This window comes from Nerophis ophidion, linkage group LG22, assembly GCF_033978795.1.
Source record: "Nerophis ophidion isolate RoL-2023_Sa linkage group LG22, RoL_Noph_v1.0, whole genome shotgun sequence".
In the NCBI taxonomy this organism is placed as follows: Eukaryota; Metazoa; Chordata; class Actinopteri; order Syngnathiformes; family Syngnathidae; genus Nerophis; species Nerophis ophidion.
In genome coordinates this window covers 19,675,559-19,699,739 of record NC_084632.1, presented here as the reverse complement: position 1 = coordinate 19,699,739, position 24,181 = coordinate 19,675,559, and the positions used below count along the sequence as shown (strand labels likewise).

The following is a 24,181-nucleotide window of genomic DNA, read 5'->3' as shown; positions in this document are numbered from 1 at the left end:
AGTTCCATCTTTGTCTCATCAGATCAGAGAATTGTATTTCTCATGGTTTGAGAGTCTTTAAGATGCGTTTTGTCAAACTCCAGACGGGCTGCCATGTGCTATTTACCAAGGAATGGCTTCCGTCTGGCAACTCATCCATACAGGCCTGATTAGTGGATTGCTGCAGGGATGGTAGTCCTTACGGAAGGTTCTCCTCCACAGAGGAATGCTGTAGCTCTGACAGGATGACCATCAGGTTTTTGGTCACCTCCCTGACTAGTAGGGTCCCTCTCCCCCGATCGCTCAGTTTAGACGACTGGCCAGCTCTCGGGAGAGTGCTGGTGTTTCCAAATTTCTTCTTTTTAATGGATGATGGAGGCAACTGTTCTCATTGGGACAGTCATATTTTTCTGTACCGTACCTAACGCTGCATCTTGTTTTGGAGTTCAATAGACAATTATTTTGACTTCAAGGTTGGTTTGTGCTCTGCCATGCCCTGTCAGATTTGGGCCCTTATACTGTATATCACGTGTGTCCCTTTCCAAATCATGTCCAATCAACCAAATTTACAACAGGTGGACTCCAATTAAGCTGTACAACATTTTAAGATCAGTTGAAACAGGATGCATCTGAACTCACTTTTGAGCTCCACTGCAAAGGCTGTGGATACTTAATGTACTTGTGATTTCTAAGTTTTTCCTTTTTATTAAATTTGCAAAAATCTTTAAAAAAAGTTTTACATTGTCATTATGAGGTATTGTGTGTGGAATTTTGAGGAAAAAATAGATTTATTGTGATTTGGAATAAGGCTGTAACATAACAAAATGTGGAACAAGTAAAGTGCTGTGAATACTTTCCGAATGCACTGTATAAGGCAGTTCAAGAAATAAAAAAGACTTCAAGAGCTCAAAAGTTCTCATAATGGGTTAAAAGCCAGTTAGTGGGTTTTAAGATGGGTTTTAAAAATGGTCAAAGAAAGGCCCTGTCTTACATGATGAGGGAGATTGTTGTAGAGTTTGGGACCCTTTAAGCTTGCGCTTCGAGTTCTTTACATCCAGGAGAAAATTATCAGCTGACCATGAGATGATGCAGCTCAAAGAGGTAAAGTGGGGCAAGACCATGTAAAGATATCAATCAATCAATGATATGAAAACAAATACAATAATTAAAAATGGACTCTAAAAGACATAGGCAGCCAGTAAAGTGAGGTTCAAACAGGAGCAATGAGCGCTGTTTTAAAATCGGACAGAGGCATTTTGTACCAGCTGTAGACGTGAGGATTGGTTACCGGTAATTCCAAAATAAAGAGTTACAGTTATCAAGCCGAGATGTGATGAAGGCACGGATTACTGTCTCATATTGCTGCCTGGAAAGAAACCTTTTAACCTTGGTTAGCTCCCTTAAATGAAAAAAGCTGGCTTTCACCACTTTGCCAATCTGACTGTTGAATTTAAAATCACTATCTGTACAAAAGCCCAGGTTTGTAACCATTGGCTAAACATGCATATATATAGCATAGGAGGGGTAGAGATCAACAGAATAAACTTACAAATATGTAACTTGTTAAAAAAAAAAGGCCATCAATGTCATTATAAAATATAACCATGGAAAGTTAATAATAAGGTTGCTTGAATCAAATTTTGAATATCAATGACTACCTACACAAGGGGTTCACAAGTCTTTTGCATGTGTGTGCCAATATACCCACCAGTCCCATTATCATCACCCACAAGTAGAGGGTCAAGATGCAAAATCCACCTAATCTAAGGTACAGCGATACAATAGCTGTATCTAAAGTTCAGCCTGTAGAAAAATAATGTAGTATTGCTTTAATAAAAGTGACGTCTTGAATTAAATATTATTTTGTTTCAGGACAGCATGTCTATGAGTGGAGACACCGAGCTGCTGAGTGACGGCAACACCACATGTGAGCATTTTGTGTAAATCAAATTAGTGTGACAAAATATTCACAATGAAGCAACAATATGATTAACTTAATCTGTCTTCTGGTAGTTGGGGCTGCACTGCTCTCTTTGGCGCGGCACCACATTCCTGGTGCAAGGGTGGTGAATGAATCAGGTCGCGAGGCAGTGGTGAAAATACCCCAGGAAGCTGCCAAGGACAGCAGGTTGGCTGTTTTCCTGACTGAACTGGATCAGAAGCTGGGTGAACTTGGAATCCTCAGCTACGGCTTGTGTGACAGCACGTTGGAGGAAGTAAGCGTTTTAGTCAGATTAACTCTACACATGAATGGGTAATTTTATAAAAAAAAACAACAGACTATGGTATCTAAAAATATTGAGTTAACTCATGTGATTAATCACTAAAATGTATTGCATTAATCAAGTATATATGCAGATTAATCACACAGTTTTTTTGACCGCACATGCCCGTTGAACTTAACCGCGAATGGTTACCTGAAAGACCGAAGGATGTTATACGGTCAGTGATCAGGTCAATTTGTTGTGTTCTGCTCACTGGCAGATTTCACTCAAAATAAACCACCGACTTTAGATACAACTGTAAGCAGTTTTGAGTAAAAAAAAATATATACACATATATATACATATATACATATGTATATACTGTATGTGTGTATATATCTATATACATGTATATGTGTGTATATATGTATTTATATGTGACTTTATATATATATATATATATATATATATATATATATATATATATAATGGATGTCCGATAATATCGTCCGATAAATGCTTTAAAATGTAATATCGGAAATTATCGGTATCAGTTTAAAAATTATCGGTATTGGTTTCAAAAAGTAAAATTTCTGACTTTGTGTGCCGCTGTAAGTACAGAGCGCCAATAAACCTTAAAGGCACTTCCTTTGCATGCCGGCCCAGTCACATGATACCTACGGCTTTTCACGCACACAAGTGAATGCCAAGCATACTTGGTTTTAACAGCCATATAGGTCACACTGAGGGTGGCCGTATAAATAACTTTAACACTCTCACAAATATGTGCCACACTGTGAACCCACACCAAACAAGAATGACCAACACATTTCGGGAGAACATGCGTACCGTAACACATCATAAACACAGCAGAACAAATACCCAGAACCCGTTGCAGCACTAACTCTTCCCGGACGCTACAATATACACCCCCCGCTGCCCCCTAACCCCCCCACCACACCTCAACCCCGCCCACCTCAACCTCCTCATGGTCTCTCAGGGAGAGCATGTCCCAAATTCCAAGCTGCAGTTTTGAGGCATGTTAAAAAAATAATGCACTTTGTGACTTCAATAATATATATGGCAGTGCCATGTTGGCATTTTTTTCCATAACTTGAGTCAGCCCTTTGAGACACTAGTGATTTAGGGCTATATAAGTAAACATTGATTGATTGATTGATTGATTTTGGAAAACCTTGTTATATTGTTTAATGCATCCAGCGGGGCATCACAACAAAATTAGACATAATAATGTGTTAATTCCACGACTGTATAAAATCGGTATCGGTTGATATCGGAATCGGTAATTAAGAGTTGGACAATATCAGATATCGGCAAAAAAGCCATTATCAGACATCTCATATATATATATATATATATATATATATATATATATATATATATATATATATATATATATATATATATACATATATATATATATATATATATATATATATATATAGTCAAGGTTCCTGTGGTTTATCCGTTATACACTGCTCAATACCGGGGTAGAGGGTCAGGAAAAAACACAGAAGCTATATCATCCCTAAAAGCCCCAGATTTTTGTGTTTGTGTTTTTCCTGACCTAACGTATATATTTGTGTGTGTGTGTGTGTGTTTGTGTGTGTATATGTCGTCATCGGACTCGATGAACAAACATAAGCAAGCCAGTGTGCATGTGTGTGCGTGCGTGCGTGTGTATATATATATATATATATGTCTTAGGGGCCGTATGGCTCGGTTGGTAGAGTGGCCGTGCCAGCAACTTGAGGGTTGCAGGTTCGATCCCCGCTTCCGCCATCCTAGTCACTGCCGTCGTGTCCTTGGGCAAGACACTTTACCTACCTGCTCCCAGTGCCACCCACACTTGTTTAAATGTAACTTAGATATTCGGTTTTCACTATGTAAAACGCTTTGAGTCACTAGAAAAGAAGCGCTATATAAATATAATTCACTTCACTTCACTTAGATACCTAGCTTAGCCTACAGCAGACTTGTGAAACTATTGTTGAAATAATCTATTGATATTTTTACAGACTATTTTTAATTTTCACAGTAATAAAAATACGGGACAATGTGCATACCTTGACAGCGCAATATGGAAGGTGTGTTATTGTTTCTAAATATGGGACTATTCTCTTTTTCAAGGGACAGCTGGCAACCAAATCTTACTTCCAGTATTTTGTCCACCTTGGCGGTGGACAAAATCCCCTTATCTTGAGAAGCTTACTACCTCCTGACCTTGGACTCATTTACCCTCCACTTATTCACCTAATAATTGACTCTTTATTGTTTTTTGTTTGTGTTTTTATTGGTTCCTTTTTTCGTACAGTTTCCTTGAGTGCCTATAAAGGCGACATATAAATACAATGAATTGTAATTTTTTTATTATCTGTCCTATCTTTATGTCTGTCAGCATGAACCGGCGAAGGCTGCTCAGATGAGAGGCAAAATGTCTTCTAAAAACATCTAAACAGTTGTTGGGATCGATGGTGACAACATAATATTTTTCAGATCTTTCTTCGAGTGGCCGAGGAATCTGATATTGATGCTGAAACAGAGCTCGATGCTGGTCCTTCTCAGCGGTCACAACCATCAGAGCCGTGGCAACATTTTGAAGTATCAGAGACAGGTTTGTGTGTGTGCGTGCGTGTGTTCGCCTGTGCTTGTAGTTGGATTGAGTCAACCAATTATTTCAATGATTCCCTTGTACTTTCTATTCTGCTGCCAGGAAGGAAAAGGCTTCGTAGGCAAGGTACTTTCCATATTCTAGGCAGGAAATATATTGATTGCAATTTCCTTACCTTACACTGCAGAAAACACAAATCATTTCAGGACTTTACATTTCTCGGCACATGCAAATATGTGAAGTGAAGTGAATTATATTTTATATAGCACTTTTTCTCTAGTGACTCAAAGTGCTTTACATAGTGAAACCCAATATCTAATTTTTTTTTACATTTTTAAACCAGTGTAGGTGGCACTGGGAGCAGGTGGGTAAAGTGTCTTGCCCAAGGCAGTGACTAGGATGGCGGAAGCGGGATTCGAACCTGCAACCCTCAAGTTGCTGGCACGGCCGCTCTACCAACCGAGCTATACCACCCTATGTCCTCATTAACATCATAGAGATTATATCAGAACAGCATAAGTGGCTAATATTCCGGCGTGCTTTGAAAAAGAAAAACACAATTTTGAATCTATTCACAAACACCATGGTATCATGTGCGCTTAAAACCTTTTTTTATTGTTAGTCAATAATGTTAAATGCATGATTGTCTGACACAACAATTGTGTCACGCTATTGTGCAAGTGGTTTTAACAATTAATTGAATGTTTACTACTCAGAACCACTGGAGACGGACATGCTAAGTGGAGATGGCCAAGGTGGATTACCCCTGACAGGATGGTGGCTGATCTGGCAGCAGCTGAGAGCTCTCTTTATTAAACGATGGCTGTATGCTCGCAGGAGTCGCCGGGGCTTCTTTGCTCAGGTGAGGATGAGACATTCTCTGTTTGTAATCTCATCTGAGTCACCCAGTATTTTTGCGCCTCAGATTGTCCTGCCTGGTGTGTTTGTGCTGGTTGCTCTGCTCGCCAGTCTCATTGTACCGCCATTAGGGAAGTACCCTGTCCTGAAGCTCGAGCCCTGGATGTATGGAGAACAGTTCACTTTCTTCAGGTAGATGTCAAATTTTCACTTTTAACTCATTTTGCACCAAATGCTCTTCTTTGTTCTTTAGGGCTAACAACTTCACCACTATTTTATGATTAGACAATTGAGAATAGTCACTTGTGTAGAAAAATGCAGGTCACAAAAAATGCAATTTTATTGTCAGAATTTCCTCAAGGAACTTTTTTAAACTTTTTACTTGAATGCATGTCATTAATTTGCATAAACTTTGAGAACATTTTAATCTAAAGTCTTTCCAGACAGTATTTTGAAATGTAATTTGCCAACAAGCACAGCAGTCGAAGTCTCTTCTCTTGTTTTTGGACTGACATATGGATTGATCTGTTCAATGACTGTGTAACGGTTAAAGTAAAATAGCTTATACCATCCATCCATCCATCTTCTTCCTCTTATCCGAGGTCGGGTCGCGGGGGTAGCAGCCTAAGCAGGGAAGCCAAGACTTCCCTCTCCCCAGCCACTTCGTCTAGCTCTTTCCGGGGGATCCCGAGGCGTTCCCAGGCCAGCCGGGAGACACAGTCTTCCCAACGTGTCCTGGGTCTTCCCCGTGGCCTCCTACCGGTTGGGCGTACCCTAAACACCTCCCTCCGGAGGCGTTCGGGTGGCATCCTGACCTCATCTGGCTCCTCTCGATAGCTTATACCATAACAATTTAATGCATGATTAATCTATGTGTGTACATGATTAATGCAATACTTTTTTAGTGATAAATCTCATGAGTTAACTTGTTAGTTTTGACAGTTTTGACACATTGATAAAAAGGATATGGAGTTTATACATTCAGACCAATTACTACAGTATTATATCACCACAATGGATTTACCCTCATAGAGAATTAGTGAAACTCCTGACTTTGTTTACCTGCAACACATTTTACTAGATTATTGTATTCGTGGAAATGGAGGAGGATTAGTTAAGTGCAATAGTGTGATGTATGGGCGGCGATCAGGATTTTATTAAGTTAAGATACCTTAATGATAAAAATGTATATTGTTGTAATTTTCAACACATTTCTTTGCAGCTGGGTACGTACCTGTCCACGATTGTGAAACCACAGGTCTTCAATATGTGGCAAACTCAACCAGTTTTTATTACTGCTTGTATTCTTTTATACAGAGTTGCGGATACAAGCATGCACTAACTGTGAGCTGAGGTTGGGGGTGATTTGGTGCCTTGCTGGAGGGTACACAAAAGTTTGAGTTACTGCTGCCACAGCTGTAACAGTTGATAAAGACATTTTACAGCTTACTGCATTATGACTTAAACAGATACTACACTCATACTTTAATTGAAAAGTGCAAAGTTGTGAGATCACACTGGCGACATCCACTATAAAATCAGCTTGGCAATTTTATTTGGACTCCTTACTATTGTTATGCTGACCTCTGGTCACATTCTTGCAGCAACGATGCTCCTGAAAATCCAGTTTTGGAGAACCTGCTGGAAGCTCTGCTCGACAAGCCAGGTTTTGGAACCAAGTGTATGGTGGACGAAGACAATAACATGTAAGACAACTACTGTTCACAAAAACACAACTAATTATGGCAAATGCCTTAAAGTAAGCTAGTGATCATTTCTGGTTAGTATTAGGCTCAAAGTAGTAGGTTCTTAACTTGAAAAAATTGCTGCGTCCTCCACTCACATGTAGGGATAGTTTCTGCAACTCGGTACCGATGTTAACAGTAGTAACCAGACCAGATGTAAGTAATGTAGCATCCTGACTAAGGGATACCAAAACCCGGTTCCTTAATAGCACCATTGCCGACCTTCATGGTATTATCCACACCCAAAAAATAAATTACTAGTGGTGCCTTATTTTGGTGCTAAAGCGCCTAAAAGAATTATAGGCTCTCACCAGACTTGGAGGATATTATTCCGTTGTTTAAATGTTTTGAAAAAAATCTAATACCAAGTTCAAACAATATGGGAAGGTTGTTTAAGGCACCCATACTGGTAGACCAAGGAAAACATCAAAGCGTCAAGACCGAAAACTTAAAGCAATATGTCTTGAAAACAGAAAATGCACAGCAAGACAAATGAAGTACAAATGGGCAGAACTTGGAGTCACAGTCTGTGACCGAACTGCAAGAAATCAGAAAAGCTAAACTAAAGCCGTCGTTAACATCCAAACAGAAAAAAAACAAAATTCAGACGGGCTAAGAAAAAGTAATCATGGACTATGGATGACTGGATGAAAGTCCTATTTAGTGATTGATCTTAAATATGTTTGGGCAAGGTGATGATGCTGCAACTTATGTATGTGCCATTTCAATGAGATCTATGAAGACGACTGCCTGAAGTAAATATGCAAATTTACACAGTTATTGATGATATGCAGCTGCAGATGGCTTTTACTAAATTGTCAAGGAATGCAAAATGTCTAAAATCTCATAAAAGGTCTTGAATACGATTTTGAAAAGTGTTACAAACCTTTTAACGATTTTCTTTACTCAAAGCTATATGCGTCAGAAACCACTGAAATGAAAAGTTTTTTGAATATTCTCCAGAACCCTAAAATATGCCCGAAACATAGGAATGGAACTGAGCTTCCATTAAAACAAGCAGAAGTCACAGCTGCAATATTGTCTCCCACTTACTATTTCAGACTTCAGTAATAGCCCAGTTGTGATGAATAACTTCAGAATATGGTCTCAATTCAGGCGGAGTTTTGGGATCAAAGCTCTTCTACACATCGGCCCAATACTTAATAATCACCTCTTACCTGCTGCGACATCAGATCTGGAATTCCTTCGATGGCAACGGCTAGGTATTTGTAGTTTTAAAGATGTATACATAAATAGCATATTTGCAAACTATGAAGACCTGTCACTTATATATGATTTCCCTCTATCCAGTTAATTTCGGTATTTTCAGATCCGTCATTTCCTGCAGTGCAACGATCCGAATTTAACATATATACCTCCAATGTCCACATTAGACAAGCTGCTGGAAAGCTCTTTTAACCCCAATAAAATAATTTCAAGAATTAAGGACTGTATTGCTTTTCTCCAAGACATAAATGTTTAAAAGATTAGGGCAGACTGGGAGAGTGAATTGGGAGTACAATTGGAAGATGACACCTGGGGTATTGCACTGCAGAGGGTTAACAGCACATCCTGTGCAAAACAGAGCAAATTATTTACTGTAAGTATTTACAGTTGCCATCAAACGTTTACATACACTTGTAAAGAACAAAATGTCATGACTGTCTTGAGTTTCCAACACTTTCTACAACTCTTATTTTTTTGTAATAGAGTAATTGGAGCACATACTGATTGGAGCACATACTTGTTGGTCACAAAAAACATTCTTGAAGTTTGGTTCCTTTCTGAATTTATTATGGGTCTACTGAAAATGTGACCAAATCTGCTGGGTCAAAGATATACATACAGCAATGTTAATATTTGGTTACATGTCCCTTGGCAAGTTCCACTGCAATAAGACGCTTTTGGTAGCCATCCACAAGCTTCTGGCAATTTTATTTTTGACCACTCTTGAGTTCAGTTAAATTTGTTGGTTTTCTGACATGGACTTCTATTCTTCAGCATTGTCCCCATTTTTAAGTCAGGACTTTGGGAAGGCCATTCTAAAACATGTCCAATGCCATCAGGATGCAGACTGCTAGGATGGTCATATATTCCAATTTAGCTTAAGAAAGACTCATTTTTCTTGCAAAGAAAAAACGGTGAAACCAAGCCCAGACCAAGCATCTTTTTGTGTCGTCCTAGCCATTTTTGAATCTAAATTGGATACTAAAGTTGACCAACTTGTCGTCATCCTTTTACTATCCATTTAAGAGGTGTTATTTATTATTTAGAATAAACTTTCAAGCTCTGATGCATGCAAACAGCTCACCGCTGTCGCCGATGTCAATACAGCGAGCACAAGCTGTAAGCACCCTGTGACCATGTTTGTCTGCGTTAGCACTTATAATACCAATACCGCAAATACAGGGTTAATATTCAAGTCACTTTTAAATGTTATTTTAGAGGGACGTATGGGGTGAATAAAGGACTTTACATATACTCTGTTATAAGCTGACTTACATATACATTTATTTACAAATTAGATTGCATTAAAACAAATACATCTGTCGTCTTGCCCTTTACAATGGTTGTGAACAATAGGCAAAATTCCCAAAAATCTGCAGTTCCCCTTAAAATAAAAACATGTCTTTATTAGCAATGGGTTTTCCAAAAGTAAAAAAAAACAGGTAAAATATATTCATATATATTAGATAAAAAAATCAGCTGAGCAAATTTGAATTGTATTTCCATTATTCACATCCAAATTCTATTTGAGGGTTTCAAGCTATAATCGCCTTCTTTCTTTTTAGAAAATCATCATGTCAGATAAAGTAGTAGTTCTGTAGATGTTTTTATCGGTTTGGTCAATTCTGAATGCCACAAAAACACTGCAACAGTTAACTATTAAGCTTTAGCACAAATATGTTAACTTTCACAGCCGATGTATTATTCTGGTTGTTGTTGTTACATGAAAACACTATTTGAAGCACAATGCACCTTTTGCAAGAAAACAATGCAAAGGCATATCTGAAAAATGGGTTGTTATGATGTTTGCTAATATTGTTTTCAATTAGTTTACAGTAGAGGCTCGTGGTGTATTTACTTCATTTAACCATTGTCTTTTCCAATCTGAAAGAGCAATGAATTAATTCATATATTTACATTTCATTCTGCCCCTCTGATTTTACATTATATCTTAGTAATTTTATATCTGTATGAATGTGAAATGGTCTTTAATTATATTCATTATGTTTTTTCAAAAAGAGTCTTAAATTAGACATGTTGCAAAGATACAGTAGACTCTTGGTCGCTGGCTGCGGCACTGACTGCGAAACACTAAAGAAGAAAATGCAAAAAAATGCATATTGCAAGAAGTCTTTTTGTGTAGAAGATATGGTAATAATATATCTTATACTGTATATGAAAAAAGCGATCGCCGTTAAAAAAAAACGCCAGCAGATACCAAAATGCATCGATTGAATTTGTTTTACAGTCTTCAGTCATCCAGCAGCTATAAAATGATGAAAGGATGTTTCTGAATAGACAAAATCTTAAGATATGTTGACACACGTAGGCCATAGGATTCTCTATCCATCATCTGTCTTTGCAGTACGAGCACCGATCCTTTTTCACAGTTGTGTGCAGAACTAAGTTTGCATGTACTTTTCAGATGTGCCAAATAAAATGCAAAATAATGCTCGCAATGCTCAGAGATAATGGTTGATAAATCACATTGTGCATTTTGTATAATATATTTGCATCTTTTCCTACCAGTCTTGTGGGTGTTCTAATGATCAGACAATATTTTGCATATTTATGAAGGCAGACATTCTAAATAAATAGCACGCTTTATTCAGCTTACTTAAAGGGGCTGTTTGCAACTTGCTCTCAGTAACAAGCAAAAACAATAATAAGAACACCATTGGCTAACTTATGTTACCATTAGTGGTTTAACAGAACATACAAGTTAAATATGTCTATATTTTTTATAACTAAGTTTGTGTAACATTTTTATTTAACGGCCTGAATAAAATTATTGGTGTTTATAGCGGTCACTCACCCGGTCTCATCAACACGTACGTACAGGTTGTGCGTACACGCAAACAGAAAGCAGTCCAAAAGACGCCACAAACAATTTACAGTCTTGTTGTAATTGTGATAGAATATACATTTAATGATAGCCAACGCTAACTATCCAAATCGCTATTATTAGCTAACAACACCCAATGCTAATACACTTGCATGTGTTACGTGCATACGTAGTTACATCATTGCATCATAGAAGCCAGAAGAGGGCGGGATATAACGCTTAAAATACATTGCAAAGTTATCGCCCTCTAGGTTTCTGTGTAAATATTGCAAACAGCCACTTTAAGAGACGCAATCCTCTTTGCACAGGTTTAGTAGATCAGCTTTCCGTATGCTGTCAAGTTTGCATGTGTTTTAGTACAAGCAAACCTTTAGTAGATCAGGCACTATATATTTTGGTACAATACAAGCTACAGTATGAACTTAAAGGCCAACTAAAACCCACTACTACCGACCACGCAGTCTGATATTTTATATATCAATGATGAAATCTTAACATTGCAACACATGTCAATACGGCTTTTTTAGTTTACTAAATTACAATTTTAAATTTCCCGCGGAGTTTCTTGTTGAAAACTTCGTGGGATGATGACGCGGAATGATGACGCGTATGATGACGCGTGTTTGTGACGTCTCGGGTTGTTGCGGACATATTAGCCCAGCACCACTTACGGCTAAAGTCGTCTCTTTTCATCGCATAATTACACAGTAATTTGGACATCTGTGTTGCTGAATCTTTTGCAATTTGTTCAATTAATAATGAGGACGTCAAATAAGAATGCTGTTAGTGGAAAGCGGGGGATTGCAGCTGCCTTTAGCAACCGAAACACAGCCGGTGTTTCTTTGTTTGTTGTGAAGCTTTAGCACAGAGCGGTTAAGCGAACATGTTTCTCTACATCAACCAGCAGGTTTTTGGATGGGAATATTGTGACATTAAGTCGGCTCTTACCGGAGACTTCATGGGACCTCTTCCTGTAGCTGTTAAAAAGGCAGCTGTGATCTTGGCTCCTCGTCTTCTCTCAGAGACACTGGCGTTCACCGCAGCCATCCGACTATAAATTATGACAGTATAATCTCACTAAAACTATTAACACAGTAAGCATAATCTCACTAAAATACTATTAACACAGTAAGCAGATAAGTGATTTTCCGGAATTATCCTAGTAAATGTGTCTAATTACATCTGAAACGCACCCAGAGCCGTCGCTTTTTCTTTTTTTTAATTTTCTTTTTCTTTTTTGGTGCCTCACTCTAACTTTCCTCATCCACAAATCTTTCATCCTCGCTCAAAATAATGGGGAAATCGTCGCTTTCTCGGTCTGAATAGCTCTTGCTGCTGGAGGCTATGATTATAAACAATGTGAGGAGCCCTACAACCTGTGACGTCATGCGCACATCGTCTGCTACTTCCGGTAAAAGCAAGGCTTTTTTATTAGCGACCAAAAGTTGCAAACTTTATCGTCGATGTTCTCTACTAAATCCTTTCAGCAAAAATATGGTAATATTACGAAATGATCAAGTATGACACATGGAATGGACCTGCTATCCCCGTTTAAATAACAAAATCTAATTTCATTAGGCCTTTAAATAGTACAGTCGTTTTAGAAATACGGACGTAATTCTGTCACGATGATGCAGTTTGAAGCGATATTAGCAATTATCTTTATGGGCTTTTGAATGGACCACATTCTTTGTGGTCCCAAACAACCGCATAGAGTGATTTTGCCAGGGGCTGGCACTGACTGAAACCATTTATTAAGTATTAATAGGGTGGCAATATTGGATGATATGTAAACAATATGTAACCCCTCTCACATCTCGCATTAGGGCACCTGAGTGTGACAGCCAGCAAGGGCGTTTGTTCATACGGCCTCAGGTGTCCTACTCCGTTCTGCAAATGTTCAATAGAGGCAACTGGACCAAAAAGAGGACTCCTGACTGTCAATGCAGCACAGACGTTGTCAGACGGATGCTCCCTGAATGTCCGCAGGGGGCCGGTGGACTTCCGCCACCACAGGCGAGTATGATGTCATATTTTCAATCATTTCCACACATTAAACATGAATTAACTTGAATACTTACTGGGTACTTACTGAAACTTTGGATTTTTTTAAGACATAGGAAAAGGGATGACATAGCAATGATTCGATGGCATTCACCGCACTGACTTAGTATATACCGTATTTTTCGGAGTATAAATCGCACCTGCCGAAAATGCATAATAACAAAGGAAAATAAACATAAGTCGCACTGGAGTATAAGTCGCATTTTTGGGGGAATTTTTTTTGATAAAACCCAATGTCAAGAATAGACATTTGAAAGGGAATTTAAAATAAATAAAGAATAGTGAACAGGCTGAATAAGTGTACGTTATATGACGCATAAATAACCAACTGAGAAGGTGCCTGGTATGTTAACGTAACATATTATGGTAAGAGTCATCCAAATAACTATACCATATAGAACATGCTATACGTTTACCAAACAATCTGTCACTCCTAATTGCTAAATCCGATAAAATCTTATACGTCTAGTCTCTTACGTGAATGAGCTGATTAATATTATTTGATATTTTACGGTAATGTGTTAATTTCACACATAAGTCGCTCTTGAGTATAAGTCGCACCCCCAGCCAAACTATGAAAGAAATTGTGACTTATAGTCCAAAAAATACGGTAATCAGATTTCTCTAATCAGGAATTCTGGGCCCCCTGAAACAATATTGGTGTGGACCACTCTGTCCCATTATTTCCACATTCAATGTTTTATTTTTTCAGTGTTCTTGATGGTGCATGGTGCAATACAATAAGCAACAAGGTATTGCACCTCTGATTGCAAATTCATGTTCAATTAACCACTCAACAAATAGGTAGTGGGTATTTTATCGCATTTAACAATCAAGCACTTATGTGCAAAACAACTAAGTGTCCCGGCTCAAGATAGTCCACAGGAAATGTGTTGCATTTAACTTAAATCTACAAATAAAACAAAGAGCACACTGTTTTAAAACAAATAACAAAAACATGTGCAGGCTTTGAGCCGGGGGGCAACAAGAATTGCCACCCCAGCCTGTCGCCTCTCACTGCGTGCAACGGCAAAACGGAAGAGAGTCCAGTCCCTCTCCTGATGACTGGTTCAAGAGCCTTTGCTGTTAGTTAAAGTGAGTCGGACTATATTCAGCCGGAACTTCTCCACCTCGAACACCAGCTCAGGCTCCTTCCCCCCCAGCGAGGTGAAGTTCCGCATCCCAAGACCCAGCTTCTGTAGCTGAGGATTCGGACTGCCTTCGGCTGCCACCCAGCTCACACTGCACCCAATCTCTATGCCCCACTTCTATAAGTGGTAAGCCCATTGGAGGAGGGACCAACGTTGCCTCTCAAATTTGATGGTGCACGCAAAGCTAATCTACTAAGCTTGTGCACAGAGGATTGCGTCTGTTAAGTGGGGAAAATATGGTGTGCAATCTATTTAGCGAGTCTGTATTCATAAATGTGCAGAATATAGGCTGATTATCAATACTGGGAGGAGAAAATGCAAACATAATAAATTAACACAAGCAGTGTAATTTATCAAAATTAAAACTGCAGCTGTATTGCGTCTTTATTTGGTAAGTCTAGAAAGGACGTGCAGTCTTGAAGTCGCGCAGAAATGGCTGTGGGAAACGAAGATTCGTCCTATGTACGCTTGTCACCTTATATGGCCTGTCAAAAATAGAAATATTAAACATATCGTCTATTCAGCAATAACAGGTCAGAATTGTGTCGCTGCTGGTGCTGGATGACTTAAGGAGCTGATTTAAAAAAAATAATTGATGTAACGTTTGCTGGTGGTGACGTTTTTTTCACTGCCATGAAAAAAGCGTTTTGTATTTTTAAGAGCCCAGAACATTCCAGCGCACACGTGCAGTTTGTGCCAGCATCTCCTACGGTGCACCTCCAGCACATTAAAAAGGTGTATTCCATTGTAGATTGCATTGCAAGACTGCTCCTAAAATGCCCAGAAAAAGCGGTATATGTCTGCTGCATGTTTCAAAACATAGCAAAACGCCACAGGTACTACTCAGAACCTACTCAGTGGCCTTGTGGTTAGTGTCCCCCCTGAGATGGGTAGGTTGTGAGTTCAAACCCTGGCCGAGTCATACCAAAGACTATAAAAATGGGACCCATTACCTCCCTGCTTGGCAATCAGCATCAAGGGTTGGAATTGGGTTTAATCACTGCTGCCCACTGCTTCCCTCACCTCCCAGGGGGTGAAAAAGGAGATGGGTCAAATGCAGAGGACAAATTTCACCACACATAGTGTGTGTGTGACAATCATTGGTACTTTAACTTTAACTTAAGGTAGCAACATAACATAAATGTGCAGTAAATTACTCAATCCATGGTGAAAGCTGCATAGTACATGCAAAAACCTCATTAAAATAGGGCATCCTGCAACAATTTTGCGCCTGTTATCAGTTGTACACACAATCTTAGTAAATTACATGCAACACACATTAATAGAACACATCATATATAGTTTGCACATGCTGTTTAGCACGTGGTATTTGGATCTTAGTAGATCAGGCCCTGCGTGTATAATTACTGTTCCAGGTCATGTATTTATTTCAGCTCTGGCATCTCTCTGAATGTATGTACATATTTCTAATTGTGTTGCAGTTCCTACTTTTTTTGTGTGACACGAAAATATATTGAACTTTATATGGGATTTCAGATCAAGAGGCAGACAGGGGACATCCTCCAAAATCTGACAAATTATAACATCTCAGATTACCTGGTGAAGACCTACCCACAGATCCTTAAGAAAAGGTATTTCAAATAACAACAGCTGGAATTTTCACTTTTAACTTTGAATTTAATTCATCATGCATTATATTTTTTTATTTGTTTATATTTTGTTAACATATGAGATTAAAAAGCTACAATCTTTATTTACAGTTAGCAATATTTTTTTATTTCCCACCAAGAAAAATATTCTGGTAGATCACCAACACAGCTTTTAATGTTACTATAATTGTGTATATTGTGTAAATTTGTAAACAGTTTTGTGGAAGTAGAATGTTATTAAAAAAATTGTATGTTTTTTCACAGCCTGAAGACCAAAAAATGGGTGAATGAATTTAGGTAAATTGCTCGGATAAAATATCGATAAGACCAAAAATATTCTGTCCATGTGTGGCAATGATTGTAATCGCTATGTTATAGGTACGGAGGTTTCTCCCTGGGAGGCAATACCATCAAGACTTCACCTCAGGAACTCTCTGTCCAAGATTCCATTAGGAAAATCAGAACCCTCTACCCTGTTCAATTGGTACTTCATGCTTTTATCCCTTCTGACTTTCTCATCTTTTGGTTTTGTACCGTGAATCCTGCTTATGTCGCTGACCTGTTCATGACTGTATGTAAACAACTCATCAAATCCCAGTCGAACATGTTGTTATAAAAAAGTCGACCACTTTTTTCAATATAAAATTTTAAACCCTGAAGTATAATTTATATTAAAACTGTTCCGTATGTATCGACACGAGTTGTATTGTCCACATTGTCATTATCGCTATTAAGAGTGACAGGAAGCAGACTTGCAAAATAAGATTAAAAAATAAAAGAATGGCAGTTTTAACCTTGCTGTTACAGCCTATCCCATCCATTTTCTACCGCTTGTCCCTTTTGGGGTCGCGGGGAATATCCACTGGAGGAAAAAATTTCGTGTTTGTAACCCACTTGGATCCGCCCCCATTACACTGCTTTGGGATTGGACCAGGTTTCACAGATGAAGAGTTGAGTGTGCTAGCCAACAAGCTAAAAGCCTGAGCTGCTGGTTGCTTTACTATGCAAAACCAACGTTTCTTACCTATTACACCTGTTTTTGTGTATTTGGGATCTGCAGAAGTTCCAAAAATTTAAAATCAAACTATGGCGGCGTGGTGGAGATATATATAAAGCCATCATACTTCCTCCAAAGAGCCGTTTGGAATTTGCTCAATGTGTGATGTTTTTTTTTGGTGTGACTTCAGCGGATATCTCCATATATGGTAATATTTTATCGGAAGAGTTTTGCGCAAGTCTGCCATTGGAGTCAGACGCTGCAGTCAATAAGTTTCTTCTTTTACCCTGTCGTCTTACGGTGCGGCAGACTGGCTTGTACATACACATAAATCCTCCGCTGTTGCCATATCTGATACAAAATGTAAAATAGTTTAAACTGAATCAGTCAGTAGACTTTATATAGAAGCGCTAAAAACTAAAACATGGCTGGCGGGGATAAAACTAATTCGAAGTGGAGGCCTGCAAATAAGACAGCCCACAAAACGGCACTTCTTGAAAAGATGGTCAGGAAGCATCTTGAAAACGGTCTATAAAAATAATCTATGCAAAATTTTTCATCAAAGAACCACCATTCATCTTATGTAGGCCACAAAGAAGTATTTCAAATGTAGAACAGAAATCATAATATGACCCCTTAAAGGTGCCAGGGAGTGAGGTTTACCAACATGTACTCAGGCTCACAGCTGCAGCAGTTAGCGTCTTTACACCATACTTGCCACCCTCCCGATTTTCCCGGGAGACTCCCGAATTTCAGTGCCCCTCCCGAAAATCTCCCACAGCAACCATTATCCCGAATTTCTCCCGATTTACGCCTGGACAGCAATAGTGACGTGCCTTAAAGGCACTGCCTTTATCATCTTCTACAACCTGTCGTCAAGTCCGTTTTCCCTCCTTACAAACAGCGTGTCAGTCTAATCATATCACATAAACGTCATTTACACACACACACACACACACACACACACACACATAAAGGGTCACACTGAGAGTGTCCGTATAAACAACTATAACTCTGTTACAAATATGCACCACAATGTGAACCCACACCAAACAAAAATGACAAACACAATTCGGGAGAACATTTTCACCGTAACACACAATAAACACAACAGAACAAATACCCAGAATCCCTTGTAGCACTAACTCTTCCGGGACGCTGCAATATACACCCTCCACCCCAATCTCCCGAATTCGGAGGTCTCAAGGTTGGCAAGTATGCTTTACACATGTTCAAAGGTTTTGTTGTCTTTGTAGTCAAGGTATACTGTTACGGTGTTCTACTGGTGAACCCCGAATGCAGAGGCTGAGACAACACAAATTAAGTAAACACAAAAAGGTTAAATAAAATAGTGGAAGTGGAACACAATGTATGGTGGGGACGGTGTGCTGCTAACTTCAATTTGGGATGTTGTGGATTGGTGGTAGGAATACTATGTGCCTATGATCTCTGTGGTGCACTCTCCTATTCCTGGGTTTGAGGTTGCCGAAGTAGTTAAAAAGCTTCTTGGCGGCAGGGCCCCGGATGTGGATGAGATCCGCCTGTAGTTCTTTAAGGATTTGGATGCTGTAGGGCTGTCTTCGTTTACAAGATACTGCATCGTTGCGTGGACCATCGGGGGCGGTGCTTCTAAATTTGCAGGTGGTTCCTCTCTTTAAAAATAGGAACTGGAGGGTGTGTGCCAACTATTGCGGGATCACACTCCTTAGCCTCCCTTTTAAGGTTTATTGAAGAGGAGGCTGTGCTGAATAGTCGAACCTCAGATTCAAAAGGAATTGTGTGGTTTTCGTCCTGGTCGTGGAACTGTGGACCTGCTCTATAGCCTCGGCAGGGTCCTTGAGGGTGCTTGGAAGTTTACCCTTCGAGTCTAAATGTACTTTGTGGACTAAGTCCTGTTGGGCGTGCTCAAAAAATATCAGACCCCCTAATTGTGGTGGTCCGCTCCCTGTATGATCAGTGTTAGAGCTTGGTCCGCATTGCTGGCAGTGCGTTTCCAGTGAGGGTTGGATTCCGTCTGGGCTGCCCTTTGTCACCGATTCTGTTCATAACTTTGACGGACAGAATTTCTATGCGCAGTCAGTGCATTGAGTGTGTGGTTTTGTGGCTGCAGGATTAGGGCTCTGCCTTTTGCAGCTAGTGTGGTCCTGCTGGCTTCGTCTGGCCAAGATCTTCAGCTTCCACTGGATCAGTTCGCAGCTGAGTGTGAAAAAAATCAGCACCTCCAAGTTGGAGTATATGATTCTCATCCGGAAAAGGGGGGAGTGCTTCCCTAAACTACTCCGCTTGAGGCAAAACCCTGGCCCAACTGGAGTAGTTCAAGTACCTCAGAGTTTTTTACACGAGTGATGGAAGAGTGGATCGTGAAATTGACAGCCGGATCGGTGCAATATCTGCTGTAATGCGGATCCTGTATCGATTAAAGAAGGACCGTAGCCGAAAGGCGTAGCTCTCAATTTACTGGTCGATCTACATTCCTATCCTCACCTCTGGTCATGAGTTTAGGGTTATGACAGAAAGACAAGATAACGGGTAAAAGCAGCCGAAATTAGATTCCTTCGTCAGGTGGTGGATGGAGTGAGAACCTCTGTCAATTTGGAGGAGTTCGGAGTAAAGCCGAACAAAATCTCAATTTAACAGAGTAAATCTAGCATTTCTCCTGCACAAAAATAATCAAGTAAAAGTAAAGTATGTTGTATTAAATCTACTCTTACGAGTATACAACATTTAAATGTAACGGAGTAAATGTAGTGCATCTTTACACAATACTTCCTTCACGACAACATTAAATTAAAATAAAATATCCGAGGTGGCAACTTGTCCAGGGTGTACCCCGCCTTCCGCCCGATTGTAGCTGAGATAGGCGCCAGCGCCCCCCGCGACCCCAAAGGGGAATAAGCGGTAGAAAATGGATGGATGGATGGATAATCCAAAAATATGCAAAAATGGAGGAAAACTATCTTAACAAATTAATAAAGGTTAAACATTATTTTATTATCATCCATTCTGCTTTCCTTCTCTACCCAAAAGAAATTGTCCACTGTAACACAAGTTGTTTTTTTTTTCACAGGATGAGCGATTGAATGGTGCATTGGATAAATTCTTAGACAAGCTGCCTGGTTTTGTGGAACGACTTAACACTGAAACCAATGTCAAGGTAGTTTTATTCGTTTTGATTTATTTCATTCAAGAAAGGCCGACACCACAAAACAAATGACCAACAGACATGAACAACTTTCTTTCTTACTGACTATAGTGTTTTCTGCATCCAGGTGTGGTTCAATAACAAAGGTTGGCATGCGATGGTATCATTTGTTAATGTGATGAACAACGGCATTCTCCGAGCCGGCCTGCCACCTGGTCAACAGAAACAAAAATATGGCATCACTGCATACAATCATCCATTAAACCTCACCAAAGCGCAGCTTACCCAAGTTGTCATGTGAGTATTTCTGAATCGATTGCTAAGTTAGTGCACTCTCGTCCTCATGGGATTAATAGAATTTAACCTTTTAGGTGTGAGAATCCAAATCAGAAAAATTATTGCCTTACTGTTTTTTCCCTATGGTGTTTACTGTTTTGCCCTATGGTGTATTTAGTTAGGGGGCATCACAGTGCAAGTAAAGTTAAGCACATCTGCCTCACAGCCAAGAGGTTTCCAGGTTCGAATCTCACCTCGGGTTACTTTGTATGGAGTTTGCATTTGAGATCGACCAATGTAGTTTTTTCAAGGCAGATACCAATACCATTTATTATTAGTCTAGGAGGCCGGTACCTGATATTTGGAGCCAATATTTATTTGCTGAAAAATATTGTTAAACATGACTAGTATATGTTAGTAAACTTCTGGACAAGTCTTTAAGTTGTTTTTTTTAATATTTTATTTTACGAAACGCCAGGCAAGTAGTGACATAACATTTTATGTGGTGCTAAGGTTGTGGTTAATTTAGCACCAATCAACATCAGGGGATTTTGTTACGTACGTATAACTAATGCTACGGGTTAGAGGAGCATCAACATTTGCATTTCAAAATATGGAAAATCTCCTGGTAAAGTTGGTAAAAATATGGGGTTTCTCTTCCATCACAATAACTTGCCATTTACTCAATTTTATCAAATGTTATAGCATTAATACATTCTAAAGTTTACTTGTGAGGAACCCTGAAATATTGGGAATATTTAAATAAAAACAATTCCGGATTCCTTTACATAGTTTTCCAGTTAAGACATTTTTCAAGCTGGCTGTCATAATTTCTTCCTGGATGTTACAGAAAGTATGACAATGTGTGAGATGCTGCCTGCTCTTCTTTAGTTAAATAATAATTTCCTATTTGTCACTGTATCTGTTGTGTTGTTACTGTATATGATTGGGTCATGGAACATTACAGCGCTCCTTGAATAAGCCAATACATGGTGTGTTGCGGATGGAGGCTTGTCGAGCAACTGGATCACTGTAGTAGTCGATCCCAAGTTTGCATGTTCCATAGTGCTCAGAAACTGTGTTGCACTTTTTACCCACAGTCCAAAAACATGCATTCTAGTGTAGGACTATAAATTGCCCATAGGTGTGAATAACAGTTGTCTGTTGACTGTTTATGGGATAAGCAGTAATAAAATAATGTTTTTAATTTGTCTTTGCTCTTTCTTTCATCAGCAAGACAACATCAGTGGACGTTCTGATTTCTGTCTGTGTGATGTTTGCCATGTCCTTTGTGCCAGCCAGTTTTGTCCTTTTCCTGATTGAGGAGCGAGCCAGTAAAGCCAAACACCTCCAGTTTGTCAGTGGTGTCAAACCATTCCTCTACTGGGTGGCAAATTTTTCCTGGGACTTGGTCAGTAAAAACTACGCGAAAGGCCCTATTCTCCTGCTTATGTTTAAGTGTTTTTTTATGTGTTTGAAATTAGGAAATGTTTCTCACGCAGCCTGCAGACCGCCCATCTCGCGTTAATTAAAAGTGCTTAAGTCTGGAATGAAGATGACCTCATCACAAATGAGGCAGACTTAGCCGTGAAACATTTTTTATCTTGGTTGTGTAAAAATTGGGTGACTTGGAGTTTGTCTAACATTTGTGAATGTAATCGAAATCCATGAAAAAGATAACATTTTAAATCTGAAACGGTCACATCAATCTAGGCCAGGGGTCTCAAACTCAATTTACCTGGGGGCCACTGGATGCAGAAACTGGGTGGGGCTGGGCCGCAAGAAAAGATTTCTTAAAAAATCTAACTTGCACTTTTTAATGAATTCACCTTCTATGAATGGCTTTCCTGCCCTAGCAACATATAGAATAGAATATAGTTTTATTGTCATTATTGCAATGAACAGGTTCAAAGAACAACGAAATTGGAGCAGCTCCTCCTAAGGTGCATATACAATATGGTAGTATAAATAAAAAAAAATAAAATTAAAAAAAAAAGATAGAGATGACAGATGTATCTATGTATACATACATAAAACATTATTGCACATTGTAGTCCGAAAAAATATATACCAACCCTCACAATTTTTACGGGAGACTCCTGAATTTCAGTGCACCTCCTGACAATCTTCCGGGGCAAACATTTTCCCGTATTCGTCCTAATTTTCACCCAACCGACATTATTAAGGGCTGCCGTGATTGCAATGCCTTTAACGTCCTCTACAACAGTGATGTACCCCATGTGAAAATGTTTTTCATTCAAGTACCCCCTAATCAGAACAAAGCATTTCGGTTGGAAAAAAAAAAGAAAGAAGTAAAATACAGCGCTATGTCATCAGTTTCTAATTTATTAAATTGTATAACAGTGCAAAATATTGCTCATTTGTAGTGGTCTTTCTTAAACTGTTTGGAAAAAAAGTTATAAAATAACTAAAAACTTGTTGAAAAATAAACAAGTGATTCAATTATAAATAAAGATTTCTACATATAGAAGTAATCATCAACTTAAAGTGCCCTCTTTGGGGATTGTAATAGAGATCCATCTGGATTCATGAACTTAATTCTAAATATTTCTTCACTAAAAAATAAATCTTTAACATCATTATTTATGGAACATGTCCATAAAAAGTCTAGCTGTCAACACTGAACGTTGGATTGTTGTATTATTTTTTCACAGTTTATGAACTTACATTCATATTTCATTGAAGTATTATTCAATAATATATTTATAAAGTAGTTATGAATTGCTGCTATTTTTTATAATAACTTTATAATAAATATCACTTGCCCCTTGGCATACCTTCAAGTACCTCCAGGGGTTCGCGTATCCCCTAGAAGAGGACTACTGCTCTGCTACATGTCATCGCGCACGCTTCTACATCACACAACCAATGTGCCGGCTCTGTAACATGTTGTATGAGACATGTGCAGAACTACGTCAGGGGCTGCAAGACGTACTTGTTCAACAGCCATACGGGTCACTGAGGGTGGCTGTATAAACAACTTTCACACTGTTACAAATATGCGCCACACTATGAACCCACACCAAATAAGGATGACAAACCCTTTTTGGGAGAATTTACGCACCCTAACACAACTTAAACACAAGGGAACAAATACCCAGAACACCTTGCAGCCCTGACTCTCCCTGGCTACAATATACAACACCTCAACCGACGCAAGTAGGGAGGGTGGGGGGTGGAGGGTTGGTGGTAGCGGGGGTTTGATATTGTAGCCCGAAAGAGTCAGGGATGCATGTGATTCTGGGTAATTGTTCTGTTGTGTTTATGTTGTGTTACGATGCAGATGTTCTACCGAAATGTGTTTGTCATTCTTGTTTGGTGTGGGTTCACAGTCTGGCACATATTTGTAACAGCGTTAAAGTTTTTTTACGGCCACCCTCAGAGTGACCTGTGTAGCTGTTGATCAAATATATCTTGCAATAACACACGT

The 24,181-nt window shown here is 39.1% G+C and overlaps 1 protein-coding gene across 5 annotated transcripts in view; it reads left to right on the top strand.

The window, feature by feature from the left end:
* The window catches only part of abca7 (ATP-binding cassette, sub-family A (ABC1), member 7), a 110,181-nt gene that overhangs the window by 50,616 nt on the left and 35,384 nt on the right, over positions 1 to 24,181 (top strand). For 4 of the 5 annotated variants that reach the window (XR_009803690.1, XM_061883442.1, XM_061883441.1 and 1 more), the window contains exons 24-37: positions 1,852 to 1,906; positions 1,993 to 2,195; positions 4,701 to 4,818; positions 4,918 to 4,941; positions 5,532 to 5,677; positions 5,741 to 5,865; positions 7,278 to 7,379; positions 13,317 to 13,506; positions 16,203 to 16,297; positions 16,580 to 16,612; positions 16,694 to 16,799; positions 20,380 to 20,466; positions 20,582 to 20,751; positions 21,964 to 22,141. Coding sequence is in view for 4 of the 5 variants with exons in the window: in XM_061883442.1 (XP_061739426.1) it covers positions 1,852 to 1,906; positions 1,993 to 2,195; positions 4,701 to 4,818; positions 4,918 to 4,941; positions 5,532 to 5,677; positions 5,741 to 5,865; positions 7,278 to 7,379; positions 13,317 to 13,506; positions 16,203 to 16,297; positions 16,580 to 16,612; positions 16,694 to 16,799; positions 20,380 to 20,466; positions 20,582 to 20,751; positions 21,964 to 22,141 (1,632 nt within the window). In the remaining variant the exon portion in view is untranslated. The remainder of the gene's footprint in view (positions 1 to 1,851; positions 1,907 to 1,992; positions 2,196 to 4,700; positions 4,819 to 4,917; positions 4,942 to 5,531; positions 5,678 to 5,740; positions 5,866 to 7,277; positions 7,380 to 13,316; positions 13,507 to 16,202; positions 16,298 to 16,579; positions 16,613 to 16,693; positions 16,800 to 20,379; positions 20,467 to 20,581; positions 20,752 to 21,963; positions 22,142 to 24,181) is intronic. The other variant, XM_061883443.1, reaches the window with a different exon arrangement.